We start from the raw sequence: 22,426 nt of genomic DNA on the forward strand, positions 1-22,426 counted from the left end.
TACAAACCTTCTGCAAACCGCTGTTTTAAGCCAAATAAAGCATATATTAGTCTTCTTCCTCTTGAGGGAGACATTCACAGTCTGCTGTGCTGGTGACTTTAATATGAGGATGCAGAAAATGGCACATTTGCACAGATCCTGCATTGCATTGCATTAGAGACAGACTGATCTCAGACCTGCTCCATCACAAACATCGGACTGTTGAGATCCGATCCGAATTCGGCGCAGGTCGCTCCTGTCTCCATAAAGGCGTTTTCTCTGACGAACCGCTGGCGAATTTACCAACACTACTACGGCGAAGGCTTGCTACTTAATATTCATGAGACCGGCCCTCCCATTGGAGGGTGAGAGCTGAACGTCAGCGGGCTCGATTAATATTCTAGAGGCGCGCTTTCCTATTAGACGACAACAAAATAACGTCAACAATTTCAAATTGTTATTATATAACAACGTAATAATAATGTTACGTTTTATACAATAAAATGCATAACAGCAAAACAATTTAAAATAATATATCCTTCGCCATTGGAACACAAAGAGGTAAAAAATTATACAATACAAGAACAATCCTTTTTTTTAATGCTTTATTAATTCAGTGCCACAAGAGGTATTACATATTCACACGATCAAATTAACATTAGCTGCATGCCAGAGATAAAAGAAAAGAGAAGAAAATAAAGGAAGAAAAATATATAAATTTCAATGCTTTCAGAGCATTATATGTTTTCAGTGCTTTTTTGTTTTTAGTTTGTTCCGAGAGATTTACATATAATTTAAAGTCATTTAAAATGTGAAAAATTCTTCAACGTCAGCGTGCTTGATTAATATTCCAAAGCGCGCCGTTCGATTGGAAGGCTGTAGCATGACCTAATTAATATTCATGAGCCGAGCCCTCGCCGTGCTAGGATTGGTGATTTGGGTGCATGCAGGCGTAATGCGGAGAGGCGATCCCGGCTGGAGCTTCTGTCTGCGGTTTGTTTAAAGCAGAATCCTAATGAACATATCATACATTACAGAACGGCGTTTAATTAGCTGCTTCGGTCATGGACATGTGGAAGCGCATCGGAGGTCCTGATGAGGGAGGATCTGATGCCCACTGATCTATTTGGGTCATCAGAAGGAAGGAGCTGCTGAAAATGCGGTGATTTGGCTGGAAATACGGCGTGCTTTGCCCTCATGAAGCAAAGCTGATATCTTCTACAGGTAACTGATGTGATTTTCCTCCCGACGCTTCTTCATTCTCATTGCATCCATCCTCAGATGCGCTCTGAGACACGGCGTCTCCGTTTTCTGAGCAGATCTCTGAGATCTTGAGGACAGGTATGAGACAGAAACCCAGAAGAACACATTTAACGAATGCAGTCGATCAGAACATCTGCAAGGTCACAAACGGGCTTCACCTGCTGCGAGCGAGCTCGGAATGAACGATGCATGTCATGTTTCGTTATCAGTAAATCGTGTGCAATGCATTAGCAGACTCGGAATGATGGCAGGTTATTCTATTACTGAGCCGAGTGGCAGTATCAGGGTCCCTCATGGCCAGCGAGGTAAATTACCACGGTACAGATCTCTGGGCTTCAGACAGAGTGTCTTAATGCTCGTTTCATTAACAGACAGATCTTTTGCGTTATGCGCTTGGAATACATTATTTAAAAATAAATATATTTAGCTTTTGTAAGAAGATGCATGAGTGTTCACTAGGATTGTGCATGCTTGCATATGAAGACAGGCTCTTTAGGCAGTAATTGGTTGGGTTTCCTGCTCCAGGGATTTGAAATGAGCCCTTCAGCATGTTAGTGTTGTTTCAGGGTTGGAGAGATACGCTCAGATAACATTTGATCTGATGCATGGCTGTTCAAATCAAAGCATCAGTTTTTGAAAATGTTTTATGATTGTGCCTAAATATACACGTCTGTTTCCAGGCATTGAGAGTGGCCTGCTCAGCTAACAGAGATGCTTCAGTGCTGCTTTATAAAGCTTATGTAAATAGGATAGTGTTTATGGAATGTTCTTGTAACATTATTAATATTTGATATACAAAGGAAAGGATGTTCTCAGAATGTCCTCATGATGTCATTTGTTTGCTCTCAGAACTTGTTCACATAAAACGTTCTTCTATATATATATAAGGATGTTTTATATGTTTAAAAGACATTTATAAATAACATTTTCTTAATGGTTTTTCAGATGTAAATGTTTGCTGAGCCAAGAAGGAATGGTCTTTAAATATAAAACATGGCTGTTTTAGATGTTCAAATGTAACGTTTTACTGTCAAAAATAATAGAATGGACTCTTCCTTTAATATTCATAAAATAAACATTCTTAATACATTTAAAATAACTGGACATTTTGACCAAATTCCAGAATAACGACAGTTCACTCAAAAATGAAAAGCGTCATCATTTCCTCTCCCTCGCGTCGTTCTAAAGCCGTATGAGTTTCTTTCTTCTGTTGAACACAAGACCAGGATAGATTGGAAGAATGTTGGTAAACCAAAGGTTTCTTAAAAAGTCTTCGTTCACTCGCAGATTAAAGCCTAAAAAGATCTTAAATCAGAGCAGAAAGTCTTAAATTCATAAATTCGTGGCAATAAATGTTGCATGCGTTGCAAATAAATGAGCCTTTCCTCAGTATTTCTGTCTTGTTTTCCAGTACAAATATCAAAACCTCCTTAAATCAAGATACATTTACTGAGATGCAGAATGAAGATATGAAGTCTTGTTTTCTGAGAAACTGATCAAATATTAAGTGAGTTTATGACTGAGTTATTTATTCAGCGCTATTTACAATGCAGAGTGTGTCCAAGCAGCTTTACAGTATTAAACAGGAGAATAGTGTGGCGTTCTCCTCCGGCCAGACGACACCAGCAGATTCATTCTAGATTGATTAAAACAAGAGCAAATATCTGCCAATGAAGGCAGAAAAATAACCTTCTTTTCTGACCCTGTTGCCAGATATTCTTGTTTTAATCTTAAACTCATTTCATTTTGATAAACACTTTGTGCCTCCTTTCATTTATTCCTTCCGATTTCCTTACTTGGTTTTAAAAAGTCTTAAATATACCTTCACAACACCTGCAGAAACATTATACTTTTTGGCCATACAATGAAATCACTGGGACCCAAAACTATAAAATGGTCCCACCCTACAGTTTTTCTTTTCTTCTGTTGATTATTGACTCAAAAACACATCACACTCCCAAAGTCAAAACTGTGTGTGTGTGTGTGTGTGTGCGTGTGTGTGAGTGTGTGTGTGTGTGTGTGTATGTATGTGTGTGTGTGTGAGAATGCGCTCAGTTTACTGTCTTTAGCAGTGAGGAACTGCAGAAAGCATCTGTTAGAGTCTGATAACCGCTGCAGTGTCAGATCTGATCTCACAGATCACACATGAGTTTATGAAGTCACACGCAGACTGGGGAAGGCATGAATCCAAATAATCAAGCACAAATGGAAACTCATCCTTAAGCTGTTGCACACACCTGCAGTGCACTGTTAACCAATAGCGCTCGCTGTTTATGAATCTGAACGCAAACATGAATGAGACGTCAGAGCTACAGCGGAGAGGAAGACTCCCAGATAATAGATTCAAGTTATAAAACATGGGAACATCATTTTAAATGTTTCTAAAACATTCAAATGTGCAATTTTCTTTGTAATTATAATGTTACAGTTGAGGTCAAAAGTTTACATACCCCTTTCAGAATCTGCAAAATGTTAATTGTTACCAAAATAAGAGGGATCATACAAAATGCATGTTATTGTTTATTTAGTACTGACCTGAATAATATATTTTACATATAAGACGTTTACATACAGTCCACAAGAGAAAATAAGAGTTGCATTTATAAAAATGACTTCATCCCCTTGATTCTTAATACAGTGTTGTTACCTGAATGATCCACAGATGTGTTTTTTGTTTAGTGATAGTTGTTCATGATTCCTATGTTTGTCCTGAACAGTTAAACTGTCTGCTGTTCTTCAGGAAAATCCCCCAGCTGCCACAAATTCTTTGGTTTTCCAGCATTTTTGTGTATTTGAACCCTTTCCAACAATGACTGTATGATTTTAAGATTCATCTTTTCACACTGAAGACAACTGAGGGACTGGTATGCAGCTATTACAGAAGATTCAAACACTCACTGATGCTCCAGAAGGAAAAACCATGCATTAAGAGCCGAGGGGTGAAAACTTTTGAACAGAATTGAGATGTGTACATTTTTCTTATTTTGCCTAAATATGTTTTTTTCATTTAGTACTACCTTTCAGAGACTACAGAATATAGTTACATGTTTCCCAGAAGACAAAATAATATAAATTTCCCTGATCTTCAAACTCAAAAAGTTTTCACGCCCCGGCTCTTCGTGCATGTTCCTTCTGAAGCATCAGTGAGTAAAATAATTAACATTTTGCAGATTCTGAAAGGGGTGTAAACTTTTGACCTCAACTTTTATTTAAAAGGTGTTTCTTGCAACAATGTACTTTTAGTTTATTTTCACACAAAACAGAATGTTTTTTGAATGTATATTTTTAATATTGTTATAATAGTATTATAACGTTAAAATGCCCAGTTTTCTTGTGATTGTGATTATAACATTAGCCTACAAAAATGTTTCTTCAAGCATTGATCAAGTACATCATCAACATCATGAGGACGTTCAGAGAATGCTGATCTCTGAATAGAATTTCTCTCGACACTGAGAACATGAATACATTTTAGTTATAAAGTTATAAAAATATTCCATTAACATTACTTTAAGAACATTTTCAATGTTCCCTTAACATTAGTATAACCAAGAAAATAAATATATTAAAAAAACTGGATCTTGTGAACATTCTTAAACATTATTAGCTGGGGAGTTTAATAATGTTTTCAAAACGTTAGCACAGAAACGTTATTTATACATCATACACTGTAAAAAATACAAAAAATAAAAAACTGTAAAAAAGTTTAAGGAAAACAGCTTCAGCAGATTTTTGAGTTTTCTCAACTTTTGAAAACTCAAAAAGGAAGTTGGTTGCCTTAAACTTTTTTACAGTTTTCTTTTTACCCCTTTTTTTTATACAGTGTACAGTGTTTTATTTCTGAGATATTTTAGTTGGATGCTCGTCTAATGTTACAGTTGTTTCAGATCATTCAGAGAACATTCAAAAGTAACGTTCCCATAATGTTTAAAAAATGATACAATGGAATGTTCCCTTAACGTTCGAATAAAAAACATTTCTGAACCATTTTAAAAGCTGGACATTTTGATGTTCAGAACTAATGTTTTCATAACTTAATGGGAATGTTCTTTGAACATATTTTTGTTGTCAGCAGGGAATTTGTGTACAGCCAATCATATAAGGGCAAACGGGTTTGGGTGACATGAGAATGAGTGCACTGAATGTTTGATTGGTTGAAAGGTTCTGAGTCGTGCCAGTGTTGTTAGCTTTGGTTTGAATGTGAAACGTTCTACAGACCCAAACTCTGCTCTCTTCGACAACGCACACGCTTCCAAATCACGGGAGATCCGTCATGCTGCTTCATTTGTGGTTCAGTGAGAGCTGGCTGGGAAAAATGGGATGCAAAATAACAGAAATATGGCTCGCTGTGAGCCACCCAATAGCACATTCACAGCGGTGCTTCGAAGGGGAAGTAGCGACTGCGGCGCGGCCCGCTGAAAATACAGACGCTTTGCCAACTAATGCAGCCAGCTGGTTGGCAAACACCACCAGCGACACAGACTCAATAAAGTGGCTGATGGGAAGGTCATTTGATATGCAGAGAGTGTGACATCACCCGCCTATTAAACACCAACCAGACGGGTCATTTGTCCTTGACCCGTGAGCTTTAGTGCTTCATAATTATATGAATATATTCAATGCATTATATTAGACCAGCTGACAGGGAATGTTCTCACAATGTTGCAGTAACGTTAATGGAATTTTCTCTCCAAGTAATTTGGCCTTTAATGTTTGCAAAAGTTAGCACAAAAACATTATTTACACAATTCTTTCTAAAACATTTTAGTTGGATGTTTGCCGGTAGTGTTTTTTAAATGTTAGTAGTTTCAGAACATTCAGAAAACATTCAAAAGTAACGTTCCCATAGTGTTTGTATAAACCCAGCAGGCACACGTCATAAGACGCTGATATTTGGTTAAATTTCGGTTGCGACGTCAGGTGACCAAAATTCTATGTAAATTCAACATCTAATGTTAAATTGATGTCCAATACCGACGTCAGCTGACGTTGAGATTTTGTTGTTTTTAGGTCGTGTAACCAAAATCCAACGTTAAGTCAACGTCAAATATTGATGTCAACCCAATTTTCATTTTCAACCAAAATGCAACGCCTGTCCGACATCATGTCCAACATCAACCTGACGGTACATAGACTTCTGGTGCCTGCTGGGAAAAAATGGACATTTGTAATGTTCCTAGAACATTCAGAAATAACATTTTGAAACGTTAGAAAAACTGAGAACATATATTGTTAGCTGGGAAGTTATCTAATGCTTTCAAATGTTAGCACAATAACGTTCAGGGAACATTCAAAAGTAACATTCCCACAATGTTTGCGAAAAGATACAATGTTATGACAACACTGAAACATTGATACAATGTTCCCTTAAATACACTCAGAAATAGCATTTTTATAATTTAATGGGAATGGTAGGAAAACGCTTTTAGGACATATTTTAGCGGGGACGAGGCATTGTGTCATTTTTGCAAACACTGTCACGTACGTTTGCTCAGTGGCAGCATGTCATTATTTAAAGCTGTGGCCTTTATATGTGACAAAGATGAATCGCCACGCATGTTCCTGTTGTTTATTTCATGCATTTTATAGTTTAGCACGCTCCCTTTTTCATTGCTCTTCCATACTGTCAGATGTCAGGTGTCACCTTCATCTTTCACTTTTATTGCCTGTTTTTACATGCAGGTCTCTCTCCAGCCGGCTCCTCTATTGTCTGCATGACAGTCTAATGATGCCGACTCTCTCATGATCACAGGCGTGATGTACGGCAGGTTATTTTCGCATGCATTCACAGCGCACTGCTTTGAAAGGCTTATCACCCGTGACGGCGCTCCACGTTCAGAAGAGACGTGAATTTCCTTGGTTACAAATGACAGCAGCGACAAGAACCAATCTGCTGATGTTTTAGTGCATGTTAGAAACACGCTGTAAAGCGGAGCAACAGAAACCACGAGCCAACGCTCAGATTTCTCTGTAAATGCACACATAATTAAACATCCTCGATTAAACATTCATACTCCTTGCAAAGAAGCATTCTAATGAAAGCCGTAGCTGGTATGAAATGTTATATCTCGTCAAGGACTTAAGAGTCATTCAGAGAATACGTTTCTCATCCTGCACAAGTAATAAGTAACAGGAGCGGCCCTGAAGAGCCGAGCGAATCGATGCGAGGGAGCGGTGTGATGTGGCATCTGCGTTGATGCTCTTTGTCTTTGCTCAGTCTTTGGAGACATCAGACTAATTCTGATGAGTATCTGGACGACCAGAGGAGTCTTTCATCTCGCCAAACACAAAGATGAAAGGATCAACATTATCATATCAAAAACAGCACATCAGTGGAGCGTGAGCTTTAAGAAATGTCCCCAGAAAGCTTCTCGAGCCATCAGATTCCCTGTGGTTGTTTGCACAGGATTATTTGGTTTGTTTGTACTAGTGCTGATTACGATTATTACGATTAATCGCATCCAAAATAAAAGTTTTTGTTTACATAATATATGTATGTGTATTGTGTTTGTTTATTATGTATATATAAATACACACATATTCAGTATATGTTTTGAAAATATTTACATGTATATACATTTATATTATATATAAATATATTTAATATATAAATATAACATTTTTCTTAAATATATATATGCATGTGTTTGTATTTATATATACATAATAAATATACGCAGTACACACTCATATATGATGCAAACAAAAACTTTTATTTTGGATGTGATTAATCGCAATTAATTGTTTGACAGCACTAGTTTGTACATGTATTAAAGATAGCAAAAAATATAGAATTAGGGTTTTGTAGTAGCTTCTAGCCCATGTGTGTTCTTACGTCATCTGTTGTGCTACTAAACATGAAAGCCTCTAGCATTTATTTAGGCAATATTAATAAATATACATAAATATCAATGACTCATCTTGCATGTGAGGTCACGCACACATTTTTGTTGTAGTCTGTACACTGCCATTTAGTAGTTTGGTGTCGGTAAGATTTTTAAAGTCTCTTCTGTTCACCAAGGCTGCATTTATTTGATTAAAAATACAGTAAATTGTGAAATATTATTGTAATTTAAAGCAGCTGTTTTCTAAGTGAATATGTGTTAAAGTGTAATTTATTTCTGTGATCAGAGCTGTATTTTCAGCATCATTACTCCAGTCTTCAGTGTCACATGATCTTCAGAAATCATAATAATATACTGATTTACTGCTCAACAAACATTTCTGATTATTATCAATGTTGAATACAGTTGTGCTGCTCAATATTTTTGTGGAAACTGTCGTACATTTAATTTTTCAGGATTTCAGATGAATTGAAAGTTCAAAAGAACACTGTTCATGTGAAATCTTTTGTAACATGGCACTTCTGATCAATTTAATGCGCCCTAAAAGTGCTAATTTCACCGCTCTTGATCTGCTAATGAGAATCGCCTCTCTGTTTGCTTTCTCCGCAGGTTGTTTAACCAATACCCGCAATCCAGATGGAGACTCTACTGGTTTATTTGATGGTTGTTGTAATGGCGTTAAAGGCCCAGAAGATCCAAGTATGCCCCAAGCGCTGCATTTGCCAGGTTTTGTCTCCCAATCTGGCAACCTTGTGTGATAAAAAGGGGCTTCTCTTTGTCCCTCCAAACATCGACAGACGCACCGTCGAGCTCCGACTGGGGGACAATTTCATCACGAGCATCAAGCGGAAGGATTTCGCCAACATGACTAAACTGGTGGACCTGACGCTTTCTAGGAACACAATAGGATTGGTGGTGCCTCACGCTTTCAATGATTTGGAGAACCTTCGCGCCCTTCATCTGGACAGCAACCGCTTGACCCACATAACGAATGATACGTTTAGCGGCATGTCCAAGCTGCACCATCTCATTCTCAACAATAACCAGCTCACGCACATCTACATTGGAGCGTTCAACGACCTTCTCGCTCTGGAAGAGCTGGATTTATCCTACAACAACCTGGAGAGCGTGCCGTGGATCGCCATCCAGCTCATGAGCAACCTGCACACTTTAAACCTGGACCACAATATGATCAACTACATTCCCGAAGGAACCTTCTCCGGGCTTCAGAAGCTGAAGCGTCTGGATGTAACGTCCAATAAGCTCCACAAGCTTCCACCGGATCCGGTTTTCCAGCGTGCCGGAGTTTTAGCCACGTCTGGCGTTTTGGGGCCATCGTCTTTCGCGTTGAGTTTCGGAGGAAACCCGCTGCACTGTAACTGTGAGTTGCTGTGGCTTCGGCGATTACGGCGAGAGGATGATCTGGAGACCTGTGCAGCTCCGCAGCATCTCGCTGGACGCTATTTCTGGACCGTATCCGAGGAGGAGTTCCTTTGCGAGCCGCCGCTCATCACTAGACACTCGCAAGAGACTCGCGCTCTCGAAGGCCAGCAGGTTTCCTTGCGCTGCAAAGCCAGAGGCGACCCAGATCCCATCATCCATTGGATCGCTCCGGACGGAAAGCTGGTGTTCAACTCCAGCCGCACCATTCTCCATTCAGACGGGACCCTAGACATCCTGATCAGCACAGTCAAGGACTCTGGATCTTTCACTTGCGTCGCTTCCAACCCGTCCGGAGAGGCGCAGCAGACGGTGGACCTGCTCATCAGCAAACTTCCGCATTTCACTAACGACACCAGTATGGTCCAAGAGACGGATCCGGGGTCTTCTGACATCGCCACTTCTGCCAAGACGGGCGGAGACGGAGGCTCCTCGATGGGCAACAAGGGTGGACAGGAGAAGAGGGTCCTGATCTCAGAGATCACCTCATCCTCGGCTCTGGTGAAGTTCAACTTTCAGAGGAATATTCCAGGGATTCGGATGTTCCAGGTCCAATACAATGGCACTTACGATGACTCGTTAGTATACAGGTGAGCCTGTGTGGTTTTAAACACCTTTAAAGGTGCCATAGAATGGAAAACTGTATTTATCTTGCCATAGTTAAATAATAAGAGTTCTGTACATGGAAATGACATACCGTGAGCCTCAAACATCATTGATTCCTCCTTCTTATGTAAATCTTGTGAATAAAAAAGACCACTGAAAAACAGGCGAATCAGAACATAACACCGACTGTGACGTTACAGTCACGATCACTAATAGTTATGCCCCCAACATTTGCATAAACCCGCCCATGTTCTAGGCCAGCCACAGCCGAACCATCAGAAGTTCTGCAGGTATTGTGAAGAAACAAGTGCGGACAACAGCGAAAATGGCAGACCATGGAAATAAATGTTATGTTCCAGGCTGTGCAGGGGATGTGAAGTGCAGGGATGGGTTGGGTTTGAAATAACGCATTCTAATAAAATAACGCAAGCCACTAAAGGGATACGGTTAGCTGCTAGCGGTAGCCTGTTACATTACAGTACATAAGATTTCACTTACCACATAAACAGAGTAAGGAGAGATGACTGAGGACGATGGCGGATGATTTACAGATCCTGAGCACCACTGACAAGCATCTGATCGTGTAAAATGTGTGGTAAGTATTGGCGCTCTCTAGTATAAACAGAGTTCGTGCGATCGCGAATCTCGAAAGTTCAACTAAAACGCGATCATGCATTTGAAAGCAGCTTCAGTGCCCCGCATATTAATAATGGATCCCTAATGCCCGCATTTTATATACAGTATAATTACCCGATGATATAACTGCGCGAGAAAGTATTGAAATATATATATTTTCCTCCCTGTGTTTCCTTCCTGTGAGCTACTGAAATGAGCCGCACCGTGAAACAGCCAATCAGAGCCATTCTATGGCACCTTTAAGTATTCCAGAATTTCAGAGAGAGCAGTGCACAGACGGATGAATAAAAAACTGAAATGTCAATTTTTAAAAAAAATTAAATTAATTGATCAGTTATGAAGCAACTTTCAACTGTAAAGTATCTCTACAGAACACAATAGTGTCGTTATTCAGCTCTATTCAGTTAACACGGAATGTTCTGAGAAGTTTTGGCAACACTCTTGCTGTAACATTAAGAGAACATCTGTTCAATGTTATCTGGTCTTTAATGTTTTCAAAATGTTAGCACAAAAACATTATCGTTCATGAAACATTTTTCCTGAAACAATTTAGTTAGATATCTAAATTTTTTTAAATGTTACTACTTATTTCAGAACGTTCAAAAGTAACGTTCCCATAATGTATCCAAAATGATACAGTGGAATGTTCCCTTAACGTTCATATAACAAAAAAACATGTTTGAACCTTTAAATAACGTTTGTAAAAACTGAGAGAACATTGCCAGAATGTTTTGCTTAAAAGTTATTAACAGACATTTTTGAAGTAACGTTAATGGAATACTAATTTAAAGTTATCTGGTCTTTAATAATGTTCTCAAAACATTAACACAAAAACATTATTTATACATAGTTCATGGAACTCTTTTTCCTGAAACATTTTAATTGGACGTTCGTCTAACATTTTAGATGTTTAAATGTTGCTACTTGTTTCAGAATATTCAAAAGTAACATGATTTGTAAAATGATACACTAGAATTATCCCTTAATGTTCACATAACCAAGAAAAAAATATTCTGAACATTGTTTAACTTTCTGGGAACATTAGCTGGGTTCAAGTTTTGTTCTCATACGATAGTGTCAGTGCAGTCAGATTGATATTAATTGTCCTAAAAGGCACAAACAAGACCAGAGCGTGTTGTGCTAAAGCTTCTTTACACACGTTCGAGCCGCGTACATTGTAAAAAAAAAAGTCTTTTTTTTTTTTTAAAGTTGAGCAAACTTAAAATTTTAAGGCAACCAGCTTCAGCAGATTTTTGAGTTTTCTCAACTTTTTGTTGTATAAACTTAAAACAACAAGTTGAGAAAACTTAAAAATCTGCTGAAGCTGGCTGCCTTAAACGTTTATGTTCTCTCAATTTAGATTTTTTACAGCACTGTAAAAAAAAAAAAGTTAAACAAACTTAAAATTTACTAAAAAAGAACTGGCTCATAAGACTCATTCAATACTGTGCACCAGTGTATAGTAAATTAAACTATTAAAAACACATTATTATTACTATTCATATTATTAATTCATATTACTAATCAAAAATTAAGTTTTAATATATTTACGGAAAGAAATTTACAAAATATCTTCATGGAACATGATCTTAATATCCTAATGATTTTTGTCATAAAAGAGAAATGTATAATTGTGATCCATACAATGTATTGTTGTCTATTGCTACAGATATACCTGTGTTACTCATGACTGCGTCTGTGCTGCAGGGTCACAGATAGTGAAAAACAGCTCATTAATTATGTTCTGAATGATGCACGTTGACTGGTTCTAGCAATATTTCTGACTGTATGTTTGCTGATGGCTGTTTCTTGCAGAATGATTCCTCCGACTAGTAAAAGCATCACGGTCAACAACCTGGCAGCAGGAACCACGTACGATCTTTGCGTTCTGGCCATTTATGACGACGCCATGACGGCGCTCACGGCCACACGTGTGGTGGGTTGCGTTCACTTCACCACCGAGCCGCAGTACCTTCGCTGCCACTTCATGCAGTCGCAGTTCCTCGGCGGCACCATCGTGGTCATCATCGGCGGCTTGATCGTGGCGTCTGTCCTGGCCTTCATCATCTTCCTCATCGTGCGCTACAGGGTGTGCCAGCAGGAGGGCGCGGATAAGGGCCTGGAGCTGGGCGATGTGCGCTCGCAGTCTGAGCATCAGGTCTGTGCAATTATCAACATTTCCAAAAAATGCATTGCTTTTAGTAAGGAATGAAACTTTGCAAGTGCTTCCACTGCAAAAAATTATATTGTTGTCCTGTATAAATATCTAAACATTCTTGAATCAAGATGCATTTACTTGACAAGTAAAATGATTAATGATATTAAGTCTTGTTTTCGAAAAAAAAAATATCAAAATTTTGTTCGTTTTTGCTTAAAACAAACAAAAATATCTGCCAATGGGGTAAAAAAAAATAATCTTAATTCAAAGGCTAAAAAAGATTATTTTTCTTGCCCCATTGGCAGATATTTCTGCTTGTTTTAAGCAAAAACTAACAAAATGTAGATTTTTTGTTTGTTTTTTGTTTACAGAAAACAAGACAGATATCTTAAGTCATTTTACTTGTACTGTAAATTCATCTGGATTCAAGAATTTTTAGATATTTATACTAGAAAACAAGACAAAAATACTAAGTAAGAGAATCTTTTTTTTTTTTTGCAGTGTTACGACCCTCAAAATACACATCATTTATTATTCTGAGATTTTTTACGATTATTTGTTAAGAGATATAACCAGGCCCGGCTCTAGAATCAAATCGCTGAGGGTGCTTCTTAAAGGGTTAGTTCATCCAAAAATTAAAATTCTGTCATTAATTACTCACCCTCATGTCAAATAGTTGTATTTCAGCCAAATATTGTCCATACATCAATGGAAAGCTCATTTATTCAGCTTTCTCAAAAGCCTTATGACTGTTTTTTGGTCCAAGGTCACAAATATAGCTTAATTTGTGTTCCGAAGATGAACGGAGGTCTTACGGATTTGGAACGACATGAGGGTGAGTAATTAATGGCGTGATTTTCATTTTTGGGTGAACTAACCCTTTAATCTTGTGTTTAAGGCCCGGTTTCACAGACAGGGTTTAGGTTAAACCAGGATTAGGCCATAGTTCAAACAGGATATTTAAGTAGCTTTTATAAATCTACCTTAGATAAAAACATGAATGGTGTGCATCTTGAAACAATGAATCACTCAAGTGCAAGTGTCTTTCAGTTGAAATTGCCCAGACATGTATTTTAGTCTGGGACTAGGCTTAAAGGAGTAGTCCACTTCCAGAACAAAAATTTACAGATAATGTACTCACCCCAGTGTTATCTAATATGTTCATGTCTTTCTTTCTTCAGTCTTAAATAAATTATGTTTCTTGAGGAAAACCTTTCAGGATTTCTCTCCATATAATGGACTTCTATGGTGCCCCTGAGTTTGAACTTCCAAAATGCAGTTTACAAGCAGGTTCAAAAGGCTCTAAACGATCCCAACCGAGGAAGAAGGGTCTTATCTAGCGAAACGATCGGTTATTTAAAAAAAAAAATTACAATTTATATATTATTTAACCTCAAACACTCGTCTTATCTAGCTCTGCTTGAACTGGGGGTTTTTTTCCGGTTCAAGACTGTCTAAAAGCTCCCATCTCATTTTCTCCTCCAACTTCTAAATCATCCTACATCGCTGCAGAAGTACCGACCCAGTGTTTACAAAGTGAACATGCAAAGAAGTTTTGAAGTTGTTTTGCTAGATAAGACCCTTCCTAAGATTCGTCCTCGGTTGGGGTCGTTTAGAGCCCTTTGATGCTGCATTTAAACTGCATTTTGGAAGTTCAAACTCAGGGGCACCATAGAAGTCCATTATATGGAGAGAAATGTTTTCCTCAAAAACCATAATTTCTTTACGACTGAAGGAAGAAAGACATGAACATCTTGGGTGACAAGGGAGTGAGTACATTGTAAATTTTTGTTCTGGAATTGAACTACTCCTTTAAGCCTTGTCCATGAAACTGGGGGGGAAATGTTTTAATGTCTTAATCCATTCATTCTCATCAGGTCTGCGGAATTATCAAGTCCATGTCCAAGCAGGTTCTGGGTCCGGATGCGTGTCGGAAGGTGTCGCCGCAGAGCGAATCCGTCCCATCCCGACCGCCCAAGCCGGTTCTTCCAGACTGCACCGTCACCACGTCCGCTGCTAGCCACAGTTGGCATCCGGCGTCCCCCAATCCCATCCGTCCAGTGCGCACGGACACACAAGTCGACGTAGAACCGGACAACCCCAACAGGAACAACTCGGCCAAGGTGCGTCCCACCGTACGCGCCTATTCCACAATAGTGACGCCGGCGTCGCGCAGAGCGCAGCTCCAGAGCCTCCACAACTATCAGACGATCCCGGCGGGATGCGTGCGCGTCAGTCGACGTCACTCGCTCAACGTAAACTCCTGCAAACAGCCGGCGTACGCAAGCTACGCGCAACCGCTGCGCTCCAAACGCAGCTTATCCATGAGCGGCGGCGATATTCCTCAGATGGACTTGGGCGAGATACGCAACGGGAGATCCTCGCTGTCCCAATCCGAGTGGGTTCTGGAAAGCACATTATAATGGAGGATTTTGCACTTCACTTCTGTGGTTTTTAATAGCGTTTCAGGCCACAGTACGTGTGTTATAATCTCGGACTGTCAAGACTTACGGAGAGGATGATGTTTTTTAAGCACAAATTAAATACTGTTTCCTGCATATAGTAAATCAATACTACGACTTGTATATTTCTTTGTTTTATGGGATAATACACAGACACTGCATACAAACATGTTACGTTGTGTAAAATAAAATGTGAAAATGATACATGTGTTCTTGTTCAATATGACTCGCAATGCGTTTGATAATAAAAGACGGAAAAGGCAGCGAAACGTCTGCGGCAAAAACTGAAGAATTGTGTAAATGGAATGTACTTTGGTGCATACGCTTGAAAAATTATACAGGTTTTATGAAGGTATATTTAAGACTTGAAGGCCTTTTTACAACCAAGAAAGGAAGATTTAAGGAATAAATTGAAGGGAACACAAATTATCCAGTATTTCTGTCGTTTTCCAGTGCAAACGATTCTACAAGATTCTTAAATCAAGATGCAAAATGAACCTACGAAGTCTTGTTTTCTGAGAAACTTAACAAAACAAACTGAGTTCATGATCACAAGAACAACAAATATCTGTCAATGAGCTCAGAAATCAAATTAAAGGGTAAATCAAGTTTTCATTCCCCATTGGCAGATATTTGTTCTTATTTTAATAATAAACTCTTAAAACAAGACTTCATGTGTTCATTTTGCATCTGTGTCAAGCTAATTTGTCTTGATTTAAGGACGTGTAGATATTTGAACTGGAAAACAAGACAGAAATACTGAGGAAGATGATTGTTTTTTTGTAGTTCATGCAACTTTATGAATTGAAGGCTTTCTGCTCTGATTTAAGAGCTTTTAGGCTTTAATTTGTGGAGAAGTGAATTAAGACAGAATCAAACAAGAGGAAAACTCACAAACATAATCGTAGAAATTTACCTGCAGAGAGGCTACAGAGGCTAAGAAGTGCATTGCGCTCAATGCAAAGAAAAATCATTTTCAAATCATATCGTCTCTTGTTGGACTTATTCATTAGACATAAATGTCCTTTCTACTGAGAGTGTAATCTTCTGCTAAAATGGTTTAATATGTAAATCAGCGCTGACGATGTTGAGGAATCTAAGATGAGATCTACTGTAGCTGCTCAGGTATTCCTTTGGATATTTAAGCGGAAACACCTACAAATCTTAAAGAAGCAATTCAGGATCAATGTGTTCCTGCAGAGCTGCAGCTGATTGGCTGAAGATGATGTGTTTGATGAAGCAGAAGGTCTGGGAGTGAAAGCCCGCAGCACTGGCTAATTATTTTTAGAAGTGTTAATGCTCGTGTTCCTCAGGAGCAGCGAGTTCTTGTGTTTGTTCAAAGGAACGGCATGAAGGTGATGAAGGAAGAGCAGTTTGGTCCCAGGAGGCCTGTGATCCACCTACTGCCCAGACTGAGTCAAAACAGCCAAACATTTCACTCCAGAATGAAGATAAACACAGAAGGATAAGGACTCTGTCTTTAAGGTCTTCTTAACCCTCATAATGCATTTGGGTCTGTTTAGGATGCATAAAAAATTAAAATAATGCATACCTTTTAGTAAGGGAATCAAACTTTGCAAATGCTTTACGGCCCTCAAAATAAACTTCATTTATTTTTCTGAGATTTACAATTATTTTATTACCATGTTTTGTGTTGAAGTCATTTTGACCCGTTATGTATGGAGCACCATTAGTGCCAAAACAAATGTACTTTTTGTAAAATTATCTATGAAGCTATGTTAGTGTCAAAAACTTTTGTAAAATATTCTTAGCCTTTTCCACAATCTCACATCAGACTGGAAATGAACGATTGTGTACTTCTATTGACAAACCATTGCAGCATGAAAAACTGATCATTTTTTATCAAGTGATCAAGTTTATGCAAGTAAAATGTATTTATTTGCTTGAAAACTTTTAAGAGTAATATTTAGGTGGTTTTGCTATTTATTTGAAATATGTAGATTTTCATAAATGTGGACTGTTTTTGAGCAATCATGAGATCGAAATTCAAAGGAATTTAGTTCAATTCCATTCATTCCAATGGGGTTAATACTGATACTGGTAATTCACTGATTATATGTTCTTATAAATTTCATACAGTGATAAATTCAAATAAAAATTCATCAATACTGAAAAAGAATGTATAAACAGTGGTGGCCAGAATTATTAGATCACTAGTATATCAGCAGCTAAAATGGTTTTAAGTCAGTTATTTCTGTCTTCTGCTGTAGTGTGTCAGAAGGAAAAATCAGTTTTTGCCACTAATTGTAATAATCCAGTGAGATGTTTGAGATCTGATCTGATCATCATCAGTCTGTCTGGAATGACATGAAGAAACAGAACAAACTGAGACAGACTCAATCAAGAAGAATTAAGTAATTAATAAAAAATAAAAAAAAAGGAGTAAATGCAGTAATAAAATGGAAACATTCAAAACTATGACATTTTAACGATTCTTTGGGTCCAACTGGACCTGGAATGCAAAATCAGTCTACAGATATAGAATGCATTATGAGGCTTAAGAGAAAAGCTGTGATGTGTGTCTCGCGTGTGATTTTCACGCTTAGGGATGGATATGAAGCGCATCAGGAGATGGAATGACTAACAGAAAGGATGAGTTTGTTAAAACGAGCCGCTGATGGTTAATTAATGATTCATAAAGTCATGCCCATGAGGACGCGGAGTCTTTCTGTTGCTTTCTCTCGCTCGTTATCGATATTAAAATGATGTAATGTTTCTCTGTGTGTCGTCTCGAGTGAGTCCTGAAGACTCACGTTAATAAAAGATGAAAGGCCACATCTTCAGGAGGGTTCGTGTTCAGATGGTCGTTCTACAGTATTTAATGCAATCGCTTTTGAAAGGAAATACATAATAACTATATGCATTTTACTATCTGTGTCCCTGCAGCACAAAAGCAGTCATGAGTAACACAGGTATATCTGTAGCAATAGACAACAATACATTGTATGGATCACAATTATACATTTCTCTTTTATGACAAAAATCATTAGGATATTAAGATCATGTTCCATGAAGATATTTAGTAAATCTCCTACTGTAAATATATCAAAACTTCATTTTTGATTAGTAATATGCATTGCTAAGAACTTCATTTGAACAACTTTAAAGGAGATTTTCTCAATATTTAGATTTTTTTGCTCCCTCAGATTCCAGATTTTCTAATAGTTGTATCTCAGACAAATATTGTGCTATCATAACAAACCATACATCAATGGAAAGATTATTTATTCAGCTTCAGATGATGTATTTTGAAAAATTGACACTTATGACTGGTTTTGTGCTCCATGGTCACAAATATGGCCAGCAAACAAAAATACACAGTAAAACCTGATGTGATTAATAAGTCATAGTAACATGATTTTCCATGTTTCACTTTAACTCATCAAAAAAATTTGACCAATTTGAACTTTAATGCTTTTTTTGAGTTATGTGAGATTCTTTTTTTTGCTTGTTAAAATGACTTGGCCTGTCCATTTGATTCTGTTGAAGCTGAAATTCTAAGAATGTTTTGCTAACATTCCCATTACGTTATAAAAGCGTTATTTCTGAATGTTCTCTGAATGTTCAAAATGTCAGTTTAAAAAAAACAAATAATAATAATTCTTGGTTATATGAATGTAAAGTGAACATAATTTTTTTAAGTTTTGCAAACATGATAGGAGCGTTACTTTAGAATGTTCTCTGAAATGAGTAGGAATATTTAAAAAACAAACATCCAGCTAAAAAGTTTTAAAAAAAAGTTCCATAAATACTGTATAAATGCTTTTGTGATCATTATTAAAGATTACATTCATAAATCCTCAGCTGACAAAAATATGTTCTAAGAATATTTAGCTAATATTCCAATTAAGTGATGAAAACATTATTTACATTATTAAACATCATTAGTTTAAAAATAGAAGATGTTCTCTGACTTCAAATGTGCAGTTTTTGATTATAAATGTTTAAATCTTTTTTTTTTCTTGGTAACATTAATTGAATTAATAACATTAATTTGAATGTTCTCTGGATGTTTTGTAGTAGTACTATTTAAAAAACATGAACATTTACATAAACATTTCAGGAAAAGAGTTCCATGAATGATGTATAGATCATGTTTCTGTGCTAACATTATTATTAGCAACATTCCATTATTGTTTCATCAAGAACTTCTGCTCATAAGTGTTTTAACCTTTCCATGTTTTCAGAACATAATAACTGATTACATGCTTAATTTGACTCATTTGTCACTTCAGTTAAATTATATTGTGATGTCTCATACATTTAAAGACATATTTCATTCTTAGAAATACATAAATCACAATATTTGAAGAGAAGTGTTTCTAAATCTGAAAAATTGAATTAAAATAACCAAACATCATGTGTGTGAATTAATTAGGATGTTATATGTGTAATTAAATACATTGTAACTGTCCCTTTAAATCGAGCCGAGATCCTTCGGAAAGGATGAGCAGGAGCTTAAAAAGTCTATTTGATTTCATGGTGACTTTGAGTGGTTTCTATTATTTTCTCTAAAGTGCGAGAGAAAGAATGACGAAGCTGAATTATTCATGAGCCAATTAAGCGGCTGCGACGAGGATAGCCAGTAAACGACACGACTCATACCTGCGGAGAGAAATAAACAAAGAATCATAATACGCGCAGAAGTAATTCCAAGCGTATGCATTATTAACGGAGGAAAATGTGCTCCGAATGAACATCCTGGTTAATACTGAATGTGATTACTCCTCCTGAGAAAGAGCGGCGTGAATGCAAAGCGTGAGAAAGTGAAACGCTGCACCAGATCAATCGATGTGATCAGAAACTCATCGTCTGCATCATGACCTTTGACCCCTAGTCGAGTTTCAGCATCAGACAGAAAATAAGAAAAACAACAGACTGACATCAGGAGTGGAACTGAAGTATCCGTCTAATACTGCCCCAGAGGATGATGGGAAATGTAGTTTTGTCTGCTGTTTCTAGCTGTGTTTAAAGCGCTCTGATGGGGTTTTCTCGGATCCGTTGTAATGTTTCTGGCTCTTCGTGTCGTGTTTCTTCAGAAATGCACTGAAGCGCATGCACAGCTGTATTTACTCTGAAATAATGCCACTGCTCTCATCAGACGATTAAATGACTTACAAAAGAGACTTTCACAGCTGTTTCAAAGAAAATACCACTTTAACATTTATTTTTTATTATAATAAAAGAATGTATTATTTTATGTGTCCATTTATATTAATATATTACAAAATTACATTATATTTTACATAAATTCTATATTAAATTTAGAATTTTAATATTACATATTTATATAAATTATAAATTCTACACTACAACAAATTTATTAGCCTTATATATTATTTACATAAATCTAGCATTATATACTAAAATTATAATTATATTGTATTACATTCACATATTATTTACATACATTCAACTTCTGAATGTTATATTATATTAAAATAGTATATTATTTAAATAATAAATAAATTATATTATTAAATTATAAATGTAATGTTTTAAATTAAATAATATATATTTCTTTATATTAAAATTAGAAATGATATATTATTTACATTTAATCATTTAGCAGATACTTTTATCCAAACTGACTAACAAATGAGGATTTGTAAGTCATTTAGATTATAATAAATAAATATGCATTATATACATTTAAATTATTTTAAATGTATTATTTACAATTATAAATTGTTTATAATATATATATATATAAGTGCTGTCAAATGATTAATCGCATCCAAAATAATTTTTCTTACACAATATATGTGTGTGCTGAGTATATTTATTATAAATACACACACATGCATGTATATATTTCAGAAAAATGTTTATATATTAAAATATGTTTTTATAATATAAATTATATAAATATATAGACATGTAAATATCTTCAAAATATATACTGGATGTGTGTGTGTATTTATATATATATATATACATAATTATATATATATATACACACCCAAATTATGCAAACAAAAACTTTTATTTTGTATGTGATTAATCTTTTGACAGCACATATATATATATATAGAGATATATACAATTGCACTACATATTATTGACATAAATGTTAAATTATATATATAATTTTATTTATGTTGTCATTTAGCAGTGTTCAGTTTGATCTGGATTCTTGGATTAATGCTGATGGTGTCATAAGACATGCAATATTTATCATTAATCACATCATATCACAAGAGACTAATATGTATTATTATAGGATATCCTCAGTGGTTGATCTGCTGATGTGTTAATTGTCTGATCAGTGACTGAATGGGTCTGATCTGCAGGTTTATTTTAGCGCTCCTGACGCCTCGGTGGGATTCGAGTGGATCTGCTGCAGCTCTGCATGTCTCAGTTACCTTGGCAACATATTTCTGCATGTACAATCCCATCTAAAATGCAGCAGAGCTCGCAGCAAAGACACACAGAAACCATTCCACATCACAGACGCAATGCCATACCTGTAGCACTGCCAAATATTAACATGAGAAACATTAATAATGCATCTGCAATCATAAATATCCCTGTGGAGAACATTTCCAAATCAATCGTCCTAAACACACACCTGATCTGAAGAAACACAAACCAGACGCTCCACTGACATCAGCAGCAGAAAAACAACTGCATTCACAGTGAATGGGTGCCGTCAGAATGAGAGTCCAAACAGCTGATAAAAACATCACAGTAATCCACACCACTCCAGTCCATCAGTTAACATCTGGAGAAGACTAAAGCTGAAACACATCCAGCATTAAGATGTTTTTAACTCAAATATGAGTCTATAATCCATAATAACTCTTCCTCCAGTGATAAAGTGTTCTGGTCTGAATCAGGAGAGACATCTGCACAGATCAAAACAGCTCTAAACAAATATGTGTCTGGAGTTTGATGTGAGAGACTACAGCAGATGCACTTTATCACTGGAGGAAGAGTTATTATGGATCATGGACTCATATTTGTGTTAAAAACGTCTTAATGCTGGATGTGTTTCATCTTTAGTCTTCTCCAGA

At 36.7% G+C, this 22,426-nt stretch overlaps 1 protein-coding gene across 1 annotated transcript; it reads left to right on the plus strand.

Annotated features, from left to right (window-relative positions):
• The first annotated feature begins 917 nt into the window (after positions 1-917).
• On the plus strand, positions 918-15,584 carry lrfn5b (leucine rich repeat and fibronectin type III domain containing 5b). Its single transcript, XM_079376275.1, has 4 exons — positions 918-1,203; positions 8,697-10,117; positions 12,585-12,927; positions 14,805-15,584. The coding sequence occupies exons 2-4, from the start codon at positions 8,724-8,726 to the stop codon at positions 15,348-15,350; spliced, it is 2,283 nt and encodes a 760-aa protein (XP_079232401.1). The 5' UTR covers positions 918-1,203; positions 8,697-8,723; the 3' UTR covers positions 15,351-15,584.
• The last annotated feature ends 6,842 nt before the right edge of the window (positions 15,585-22,426 follow it).

The sequence above is a fragment of the Barbus barbus genome (genome assembly GCF_936440315.1).
Source record: "Barbus barbus genome assembly, chromosome: 24".
Lineage (NCBI taxonomy): Eukaryota > Metazoa > Chordata > Actinopteri > Cypriniformes > Cyprinidae > Barbus > Barbus barbus.